The 12,037-nt window shown below is 44.0% G+C and overlaps 1 protein-coding gene across 4 annotated transcripts in view; it reads left to right on the plus strand.

Annotated features, from left to right (window-relative positions):
- The window catches only part of ANKIB1 (ankyrin repeat and IBR domain containing 1), a 2,153,692-nt gene that overhangs the window by 1,820,467 nt on the left and 321,188 nt on the right, over nucleotides 1–12,037 (plus strand). For all 4 annotated transcript variants that reach the window (XM_069648430.1, XM_069648432.1, XM_069648433.1 and 1 more), the window contains exon 17: nucleotides 5,298–5,349. In XM_069648430.1, the coding sequence (XP_069504531.1) occupies nucleotides 5,298–5,349 (52 nt within the window). The remainder of the gene's footprint in view (nucleotides 1–5,297; nucleotides 5,350–12,037) is intronic.

Raw genomic sequence — 12,037 nt, forward strand, 5'->3', positions numbered from 1 at the left:
ACGCCCACTTGCCAAAGGTGCACCCCGCTGCCAGAAACAAACGTCACCGCCTCGCCACTAGCGGCAGCGACCCAAGAATTGCCCAGAACTGTGCCCCAGCGGCAACAGGCAACAAAAGTCACCAACCAGAGCCAGCACACAAAGTGGCACCCGCGGCCAGCCGCACCAACGCCACCACCACTCCTCAGGATATAAGAGGCCCGCCTCTTACGTCTGCACCACCAATAGAAAGGACAGGAATCTCCAAAACCAAAGAAGAAAAAAAAAACCTGTACAGTGACAGACCGCGCACACACCGCCAAAGCACAGGCCAACCAACTGCCCATGACCACCCTGAAAGCCAGGAGCGACAACCAAGGTCCTACTGCCACGTGGAGCACCACATCGCGCCCACACCATGACTGACCACACACAAGCAGACGCCGATGCAGGCACGCCAACCCTGGCAAACCTGGGCCCCACCTCACATGCTGCCGCCATGAGAAGACGCTACCCATTCGCCTTGAACCCGCACCACGACCAAGGAACAAGATGGGAAGAACAGATCGAATAGTTTGAAGACTTTCTAGGTGCAATTGGGAACAAAGACCCGCCAAACAAACCCAGTATAGTTAAGAACTTGGTAGGAAAAGAGGTAAAGGACATCATCAAGACCATCCCAGCTACAGACAAAACCACATACCAACGCCTCCTCGATGCAGTCAACGACAAACTCATAGTAGGATCCAACAAAGACTACGAACGCCTTGCATTTAACCAACACAGGCAGCGTCCACACAAATCGATCTGAGAGTTCGTCATACGTCTCCAGCAGAAGATAGGAGACTGCGACTTCGCCAACTTCAATGATGAAGAAGCCATAAGACTAAGGATCATAGAAGGGTGCACCTCGTCAACATTAAGAAAGCACCTTCTTATCAAGCCCCTACCCCTAGCGAAAATACTCAATCTGGCAAAAACATACGAGAGAGTTGACGCACAGGCAGCCGCCATTGAAAGGAAAGGTGGGCACGACGCCATCGCAGCCCTCACAGAAGAGCAACCGCAATACTCTGAGCCCACTCGACCCTGGGGAAGGAGGGAACTGAGAAGACACTGGCAAGAAAGCCCGAACACAGAGCAATGCCATGGGCGAGGGTGGAAACACACCCACAGACAACCATACCCAGCCTGTGGACGAACATGCTGGCGCTGTGGCCAGGAAGGTCACTTTCAGAGAACGTGCAGAACAGGACTACCCAGAAGCTCGGCATACCATCTCACACCCCAGGGAAGAGACCCGAGTACACATAGAGCACGGTTCGACATCAAGGTCGTGAACACCAGCCCTCCCAGAAGTCTCAGGCATGCGCACCCCCTCCACCCTGACGGACCAACACTTGGCACACGAACCCCACCCATTCTGCGAGAGGACTATGAGCTTCGCAACTGCCCAGTACCCTTTGAAATATCGTACGGGGGGGGGGGGAGTGGAAGTAACAGAAAACGTCGGTACAAGGCAACTGTACCAGACAAGGGCGGAAGAATACCCCCTAGCCAAACGCCAAAACAATGCCGTCCAATGGATGACGGCACAGACAGAACAGCCCAAAGGACAGTCACGATGTGACCCAACCCAAGGAGACCGCAGAGTGACGGACACCATCCGCATGATACCGAGTCCCACCAGAGGGCACAACCCCCTCAGTCACCGGACAGCACTACAGCACGCACTTATCAGCGTCCACTATAAGTCATTCAAAGTAACCCACAAGAAGGACCACATGTCCGAGCAAGATGCGGGAGAAGCAAGCAAAGGCAAAAGACAGATGAGCCACGGAGACCCCATCCTAGCGACAAGGGACAAAGAACAGGTGACAACAACGACAGAGAATCACGGCAAAATGATGTCAAAGGACTCCCTCTTCCATGAGCTATATTTTGAAGAGCATGAACTACCAAAAGGAAATGCGATCGAGAGGAAGGAAAAGGAGAGAGCAGAGACTCACGAAACACCGCAACGAGAAAGGGTGGAAGAGACCCACGAGCAACCAAGCAGGCCCCATCGAGCCACAAAGAGACCCAACATCTCATCGAGCAAATGTGACCCGGGAAGTCTCATAATAAGCAAGGGGGAGGTGTTGTAAGTGGAAAAAGGACAGAGCTCCTTTAAGAGGGGAGCTCAGGACGATAGGAGGGAGCGGGAGGCAGGAGGAGAGGGAGGAGCTAGGGAAGGGAAACGGCAGTAAGGCTATGGAGGAATAAAGAGAAGGTTGTATAGCACAATGGCTCCTGCGTGGTCATTTGGTGTGCGTGGAGCGGCCCTATGAAGGGGGGCTAATACCTGTAAGGAATAGTATGGAATATGCACATACGCGGATTGCTGGGGGGTGGGGAGTGAGCTCAGCTGATGCGTGGATCCGGAGCCTAAGCATAGCTCCATGCTCCGTTGTGATGTGTGTTAGACTTCCCCGGGGCTGTGTTGTCATGGCAACGTTGTGTTGTCGGGGTTGATGCTGAGGAAGCATGATGCCCACAGGGAACTGATTTGCTGTGCCTCCGTTATGTTGGGTGTCACATATGTATTGAGGTATTCTAGTGTTCCACTCCAGGACCCGCATAATGTGAGGATGCTGACCTGTGGGGTACATGTGTAGAAAGCAAATGGAGTCATGTCCATTGGGGTATAGATGTTGGTATATATTCCCAAACACTGGCATTTTGTATACAGTATGGATCCAATGAACAGTGGTTAGGGGGAGGTTGAAGTGAAGCACCCCCATTTCCTTGGCCACCTTTAAACTCAGGTTGTGGTCCCTGTAGGTGATTATACAAGCCATAACAAGCTGATGTAGCTATCCAGGAGCTGGAGGGGTTCTAGGGAGCAGTGCACTCTTTCAGCTAGAAAATATTGGGGGGAAAAAACTGGCTTGTGCAGGAGAGTTCTTTTGAGAAAATGTTCCATGGATCCTTGTGTTGCTGATTCTGGGTGATTGAGGATATGTATCTTGTTCTAACTCAAATGTGATTCCAGGTCCTCATTTTTCATCTTCACATGGAGAAGATCCTTAATCAAGGTAGCAACCTTATTAAACAGTTTTTATCTCTCACCCTCCAGTTCCCTGACCATCCTATCTGTGTCAGAATCATGCAAACACACTGATCTTTGCTTTCTGAAACTGCTTTATCTGGTGATTCATAGGTTGGTGAGCAAGAATGTGAAGCGGCAGAAGCGTGCACCCCTGCAACGAAGAAGATAGCCGCCCTCAAAATGCCTGTAGTGCATTATGCCATGGCTCAGGTTAAATGCCGGAAGACTGGGTTGGCTCTCACACTGCGCACACAATATCAAATAGAAAGCACAATTTGCTGATTATATTAAGTGATTTTAATCAACAACGTTGCTGCAACGTTGTTGATTAAAATCACTTAATATAATCAGCAAATTGTGCTTTCTATTTGATATTGTGTGCGCAGTGTGAGAGCAAACCCAGTCTTCCCTCGTCTTTCACTCTGTGGGTAATTTGGCAGGTTCCCGCTACCGCTCTCAGCCGCAGCCCATTAGCAAGCACCTAAACTTGCCATCCATGCGCTGCACCCTGTAGGGTCCTCTCTCTGCCACTTTTCTTGTTTCGGGTTAAAGGTCCTCTGCCCCACCAACTCCCCTCCCATCCCGTTCCCCCATGCAAGACACCAGTGTTCGAACACATAGGGTGTTACAATGTCCAATATCAGTATTCTATAGCTGGGGCCTCTGTGAAAAACAGGAGCTGCCACATCCTGTCATTGGGAGATGTCCCAACACTCACTGCCAGGAAGTATTGCAGTACAGTTGCATTCCACTACCAAAAGCCAAAATCTGGTTCACTACTGTAAGTGTCCCATCTAAGGTTAATAAGCCCTTATCCTGGAGCTCATCGGGGCAAAGGGCCGGGCAGCAGACACATACTATCCATTGCCCTTTTATTTGAGTATGTCGCCTTTAGTTAGTTCATGCAGGCCCCCAGTCCACCTCCTGAATGCCTTTGGCCACGTGCCAGCTGCCGTCAGCAGCAACACACCAGACCCGAGAAACCATATTCTGTTTGTGGATTAGAATTGTTGCCTTTTTGTATTCTCTCAATTTATGTTTGACAATGGGGATATTCTGCACCGAGCATCTAGACGACACCTGAGCACGTCATGTTGTAATGCCACATGTTATGTGCTTCGGCAAGTGTTTTGCATACCACCATAGACTATTAAAAACTTGTGTTTAAGCAATTTGCAATATTTTGTATATTTTGGGCTTATAAACGTGATTGAGAAGCCATTTCTTGAAAATCTCAAGTAGTACATATTTAGCGAGTTACACACCTCTTGTGTCACAGCCATATCTTACTGTGTGTGCTTCAAAATGACTGCACCATATTTGTATGCTGTTGCATTTTAATCAACTTCCACTCCTTGAGGATGTGGGAAGATGGAAACTGGATACATTGAAACCAAATCTATGTATTCATGAAATTGTGTCCCGTGAAAACATTATTTCCCCTTTATACTAAGACAATATTATCTTGATCCTTAAAAGTGGTTTAATGTATGCCTAATTTCTGTAAAGCACTCTTTTCATATAGATGTTTGTAAATTTATAAACTATGTTCTTGCTATTTTATCATTCATTCATGTGACCTGTTAATCAATGCATCTGTTCTTAAACCAATTTTTTAATAATGGTTGCTGAAGAAAACCACATGGTATCCGAACCACTATTAAACTTAAAAGTGCAACAGCCCACATTTTTAGTAATAAGGGTCTTTAGAATCACAGAGGAAACATACATTGGCTATATGTAAACTTGGAGTTGAATGATGGGAAAGTAACAATGACAGCCATTTTTACCTGTTCGTTTCTAGTTTTCCAGTAATGGTTTGTGAGCATCCTTGTTTGCTGTGAGCTTTAACCGGCCCCATTGAATCCGAGTGAATGTTAGCTATTTGAAAGTGGCTTAACTGAAGAACCTATGAATATACTATAAATTATAAAATGAGCAGTAAGGTTGAAATCTGTACTGCTTGCATCAAAAGCATATAAAATAGGGTTGGGGTTGGGGTTCCTCGTTAGCCTAAAGCTAGACTTCTTTGATTTGTGCCTCATGTTTAATAATATTGCTGCAACCTTTATAATATGTCCTCTATTGTAACCGTTGCAAAGACATTGTTTGACTGTTAGCTTGTAAGTTGTCAATTGACAGAGATGTATAAATGGATAGTTCTGCTGCATTGTATTTGGTTTCCGTCATCGTTTTTGTTTCTGATTATGGTTTCATTCATTTATAGTTTTGCTGGTGGAACATGGGATTGGGAATATTTAGGATTTGCATCACCTGAGGTAAAGTATGATGTGGAACAAAGGTTTGCAACTATCAGAAAATGTTTGAATGTTCAAACCAATACCATCAGGTGATTGAAATGTATTTTTTAAAATATGAATTCTGCTTGTAACATAGTAAAGCATAAAAGGGATGTCATTTAGAGTTTCATAGCGGTTCCAAGTCTGCATTGAAATGCATAGAGGGAGAGTAGCTTTCTTATAAGTAAAATGAAGAAAAATGAATACAAAATAGCCATTCAGTTTCTCAAAGTTAGGGTCTGCCAACCTAACGATTACCAGTGAGAAGTGATTATTAAGAAGCGCTAACCAGGAAGGAAATGTGCTGCTCCTTATGCCATCACTTGGCTAAAGATCAATTCAATACATATGATTTTGGGTTAATAAAAGTGCAATTAACAAACATGTACAAAAATGTACTGTAGTCACATTGTGTGTTCTCCTTAGAATGGGAATTCATTTTCACCCACCATAAGACCCCATTTTGTCCTTTAATTTAACATGTCTCATGTCGACTATTTTAATTCTTAATTTCATCAGCTTTGGGTGCAAAGTGGCATTGACCTTTTTTCTCTTCAGAAGAGGGAGAGCAAACCAAATACCACTGCTTGGAGGTTATGGGTGGGGAGGGCGTATGAGGAGAGAGACACATAAGAAGTGTAGTCTGGCACTTTCATTTGTGGGTCAAATGGGGGTTGGTGTTAGGCAGAATCCTGTGCAGTTCCCTTAGGGAGCACTACAGAAGACTAAGACTACAGGTGAGAGCACTAAATCCCCTTTGGTATCAGTCTGTACCACAAAGGTTTAGTTGGTAGCTGTGGCTGAGCAGTCAGACTCATCTCACGAGGGAGATGAGCAGTAGTCAGGGTTTACACAATAGGCCTAGTGTACTATGATACAAGGAAACACTGACCAAAGCTTTGTATTAAAAAGTAGATATATATTTATTTTATACACTTCTAATAAAACACATGTATCACAGTTATCAAGCAAGTTACATTTAAGTCAAGGAAAAAATATACACACTCCCTAGTTAAATTGTAGACCAAATGAACCAGAGTGAAAACTGAGCAAAACGGCACAGTGAAAACCACTCACAAGGGATGCTCTAGCAATTTCTCACAAGGGAGGGAAAGCACAGGTTATATAGAAATAGCTTCTTAAACACCCTAGCAACACTTCCCATAAGTTTGTGAACCAGGTTAAGCAGACAGTGTATCAGTATAGAATATACTTAAATGAAAACTGAGCAAAATAGCATTTCACAAGGTTTAAAAAAGGGAAGAAAAGGGTGGCTATCGGGAGCAGGTGCACCAACACAGTTCGAGTTGAGAATCAATCTAAAGAAGGCAGATCTAACAAATGTAGCCAGAGTCAGTAGGCCTGTGGTACAGGGCAAGGGCCCAGGAGCAAAATGTTATTGTAGCTGCAGTCAAGTCTTTGGTTAATGATTTTGAAAAGGTGGATGCAGAAAGTGAAAAGACAATGTTAAGAGAGAGGGGCGGCCAACCCAACGGGTAGGTAAAGGATTTAAAACACCTTTAGTGCTACCGCTAAGAAAGGGCGGCCTGGCAAAACAATGTACCTTTAAAATGAAGAAGTGGCTCCTGTGGTGGCGGTTGTTCCTGGTAGTTCCTGCAGTTCGGGGGATCCAGCAGAGGAAGAGAGACTCTCGTCGTGGAGGAAGGGTCGAGTTACTGCACTACCCAGGGATGAAACAAGCCGCGGTGCTGCCCGACGAATAAAAGGTACGAACCTTTAAATCGCAGTATGGGTGAACTGGTGCTTGGCTTATCCGGCCTCCGAGTACTGGTTACTGGTGATGCGACCAGGGCAGGTCTAGGAAGGCGATTGGCAAACTGGTTGGCCCCACCAGCTCAAGGGAAGAAGGCTCTTGCAGATGAAGATCTTCTCTCGACGTGTGGAGAAAAGTGGTGAGACGGTGGTTCAGTCGTTGCAGATGTCTTTGGCTTCTCTCCTCTTTGGTTTCTTAGTTCCAGTGGCGACGTCTTGCTCTTCCAGTCCTCAGGACCCTGCTTTTATGCAAAAAGATCCCCATTCATACAACCTGGCTGTCACTCACACAGTGGAGTGGTCATCTTATCGGGAGACCCTCCAGCCTATCAGGATAGAGTGTGACATGGGTTGCTGAGGCAACCCTGTCCAGGGGTCCTACTCCCCCTCCCACACAATGGACACACCCCAGACTCAGTGGCGCCAAAAGGAGGGCTTCTCGGTAGAAGCCCACCAAAAGGACGGATAAAGGATCCCCGACCTGGGTTAGGAGTTTACAGAAAGACACAAGAAAGAAGTTATATTAAATTTCTGGCAAATAAAACCTACCGGAGTCAAGTTACTATTAAAATGCACCAGCGGTATGTTAGAGGCTGTCAGAAAAAGTGGTAGCCTCGAACAATGGGAAAATCCCATAGGGAAATATTTGCGGTCGAATTTTTATGGTAGTAACCACTGCCACCAGCCAGAAACATTTGAGAGAGGGACTGTACGGTACCCCCTCGAAAATGAACATAAGGGAACAACTATTAACCCTTTCCAGTACCTCCATAGTAAGATGGGTTGTACTGGTTTAGTTCATAACAATTGACTAGTAAAGTCAATTGGGACTTTACATGCCCTGGGAGACAGTAGTCAGTCCAGGGTATGGAGTCTATGTTTGGGGGTCACTACGACACTCCTGTGTCACTGCACGGAGGGTGCTGTGTAACACATGTGAATAAAGATGGTTCCTATGGGGTTGAGAAAATCCCATAGACATTAAACACAAAACACAAAAAATAGCCTAGAACACACATAGCATAAATTCCTAAGAGTGGGAAAAAGAGTCTCACTCTTAGCAGGAAAAAAGAAACAAACCCTTCAAATCCAGCAAAGCTGCTGGGGGACTCTATTGGTAAGGAAAATTAGCCATAGAATGAGAATTCTCCCTAACACCCCTTCCCCCCCAGACTAAGGGACAGGAGGATCTAATCCACTCCTGGATGAGTCTCTTACCTCTAGTTGGTTATAAACATCCTAGAGAGACCATCAGTATTTTGGTGGTGACATCCTGACCTGTGCTCAATGGTAAAATCAAACCGTTGGAGGCACATTGACCATTTTAGCAGTTTTGGGTTTTCCTCTTTCATTTGCATTAACCATCTCAAGGGTTAGTGGTCTGTTTGAATGATGAAAGTAGATCGTACAAGTTTGGTATAAACTTTTTCAAAGCCCACACAATGGCAAAACATTCTCTCTCAATAGTTGCCCACCTTGTTTCAGGTTCCTTCGGTTTCCTACTGATGAAGCAAATGGGGTGCTCCCTACCTTTCTCATCCAGTTGACTGAGTACTGCACCTATACCTATATTGGAAGCATCGGTTTGTACAATAAAGGGTTGGTGGTAGTCAGGAGCTCTGAGAACTGGAGCTTGACAAAGGGCTTTCTTCAGGCTTTCAAAGGCCTGATTGCACTCCTCATTCCATTTGATCTTTTTAGGGAATTTAGGAGAAGAGAGTACATTCAGTGGAGAAGCTATGGACCCATAGTTCTCAATGAAATTCCTGTAATACCCAGTGAGGCATAAGAAGGCTCTCACCTGGGTTTGAGTAGAAGGGGTTGTCCAATTTTGCACAGCTTTAATCTTGCTGAGCAAAGGCCTTATTTCACCATCGGCTACCTCATGCCCAAGGTAGACCACTTTACTCTGACCAATTTGGCATTTACTTGTCTTTATGGTCAGATGGGCCTGTTCAAGAGCCTGCAAAAAAAACACAACATCTTATTACTAAGCAGTAAGCCCAAATGCACTCCTATCGGACCACAGTCCAATTATTGAAAGTCTACTTCCTAACACAAGCTAATCAAAAGCATGTTATTGCGATTTTTCGTTAATATCTAAAACAAAACGTATTTCAGAATTTTGTAATAAAGTAAATCCTCAAAAATGAGACGATGTTTGCACAAATTTCTCGAGATATGGCTCATTTTAATTGGCCCATCTCTTTTTTTCAAAATGAAAGAAATCAAAATACATTTCCAACAAAAATCATTAATTTCCACAATTCAAACAATCTGATGAAACTGTTTTCATAGGCATTTACAACATCATGCACTGAATACAGTGTTACATTATAATCCACAAATTGAGTTATATTGTTGTGTGAGAGATCAATTCACACATGTGAAGCCCTTATTTTTACGAATCTTTGCAAATGACCGACGCGTTTCGGATCGAGCGATCCATCTTCAGGGTAGGGGCTTCTCTTTAATTGTTACTCTTGGGCAATAGACACTTCTTAACAGGCTTGACCTATGGAAAATTAGAGAGGTACATTATCTATAAATAGATACCAACCGGGGCTAAATAAACTGGCTGGAAACCAGGTGGGTTAAGAATTACTAACCTCACTCCGGGGGAAGCAGTATTTCAATTCTGACCTATCAAAAGATAAAGAATATGGGTAGGGTGAATATCAAGTTATTCAAAACACTAGTCCACTGATTAAACAGTTGACTCTTGTATGGCCAGAATAATCCACTCACCCAATCTGTGATAGCGAGGCACCAGAGACTGGGAAGCGGCAGAGTGCGGCTGTGAGGACCCTGGAATGGAAAAACGGGTGTATAGGTTACACTCGAAATGACGTTCGTTCATGAACAGATGTTAGAATACATACGTTCATGAACGAGTGTTCAAGGGCATCACCAAATTAGTTTAAGGGAGTTTGTACAGTCGTACACAGGCTAAGGAGCTCGTAACCTTACGTAGTTAACGGAGGATCCACAGTGAACGCCGACTGCTGCAAGAACAGCAACATACCCTAGGTAGTCAACATGTTCTTTCCAAGTAGGGCTGAACACTGAAATGTCATCCAAGTATGCCATGCAGAAGTCCTCCATCCCATTCAGAACCTGATTAACCATCCTTTGGAATGTAGCAGGTGCATTCTTTAGTCCAAAAGGCATAACCTTAAACTGGTATTTTTTTTTATTTTATTTCATTTAGTTTATACAAAAGTTTTTGAAAAGAATTCCCATTCTCCCCATACAAAGTGTCCAGGAAGCAGAATAGAAACAAATTTCTACCAAGTCACAAAGCATGTTGACATGTGCATTAATACATGGTAGCCGCCTCATGTCTGACTTCTAATTTCAGCTTTCTCAGTCAGTATTCAATTTGAAGGTTTTGTTTCTTCCGTAAAGGGATCTTCTGAGTTTCTTCATTATCCCATATTAGCATCTCTGCTTCCTTGGCACACAAACATCTTACCCAGGACGATTTCCATCCTATTTGTTTCAGACTTTTAGCATAGATTCCAGATTTTGTAGGAAGTTTGTCAACCCATAGATATTTTTCCACAGGGGTTGTAACATTTTCGCCATAGTTCTTCTCCGCACAGGGTGGAATAATGTCTCACTAAGTTTCCTAAATGCAGGGATCTCAAATCTTTCAGGTTTCCACAGTACAATATTAGATGGTTTAGAGTCTCATGCTGTTTATTACAGAAGCGGCAATTTAGCTTCGCTGTCACGTTCCTAGCTCTTATAGCTTGACTTACTCTTGTATTAAATAGGTTCAAGCGGAATTTCATGTAAGTCGCTCGATGTCTTGCGTTGGGTGACCTCATCAGATATTGCAGCGTTATCTTCCGATCTTTAGCTTCAATAGCCGCATCTTCCATGAGCTTGTGACGATTACGACCATCGACTGTCGCACACCAGTCCTGTTCCCATAGCTTTTTCTTAACATAATCTGTTTTCAGTGCGTCTTGATCAGTACCTAACTGTGCTAACTGGTTACAGCAACCGGTTGCCCATTTACACAGTAGGGTTTCTGGATTTCCCTTCAGAGCATCTCGTAGAATCTTAAACTGAGGAGTGCAGTCATCTATTATTATTTTCCTGTAAATGGACAACATGTTCCATAGCACACGGGCCTGCATGGATATCAAATTAAGTTCATATCGCACGCACGCACTCGAAATTCCTTTTTGTAGATACAGAACTCGCCTCCAGTATTGATTTTCTAATTCTGGCCACAGGGTCGCAGACACTCCTAAAGCACTTTCAGCACCATAAATCAGTGTTGGCAGTACTTTTTGATTGTAGTGAGCCAACACTGGTAATCGGGAAAATTTCCCAAACTTCTTATTTATGATGACTCCTTGACATGCTATTTGTTTGCATTTTTGTTTGGCATTTTCTGCCCAAGGTGCATGCTTAATGTTACTGTTGAACCACATTCCTAAATACTTTGCTTTTTTTCACACATCTCAGATTGTCATTGCACAATCTCCATTTCGGAGCATGTTTTATGTTCCGTTTGTTAGTTCTGCTGAGATCTTGCAAAATGATTATTTCAGACTTTGCAGGATTGATTTTTAATTTGTTTTTTTCCACATATCCTTCTAGAGCTACTAACTTTCTTTTTAGACCAATTGGCGTTAAATCCAGTAATATAATCTGCATACAACATCCAATTTACAATCATCCCATTGATTTTTGGTGGGAAGGAAGTTACAGCTTCTAGACTTTCTCCAATATCAGACAGAAATGGACCAAACAGCGTGGCTGCCAACTGGCAGCCTTGTTTCAATCCTTGGTTTGTTCTTATCGACTTACTCAAGGTTCCACCAGAATCTAATCTGACCTTAATTTCTGTGTTCGTATGGAGTTCTTTTATGGGCTG

The sequence above is a fragment of the Ambystoma mexicanum genome, chromosome 2q (genome assembly GCF_040938575.1).
Source record: "Ambystoma mexicanum isolate Mex_15411 chromosome 2q, UKY_AmexF1_1, whole genome shotgun sequence".
Lineage (NCBI taxonomy): Eukaryota > Metazoa > Chordata > Amphibia > Caudata > Ambystomatidae > Ambystoma > Ambystoma mexicanum.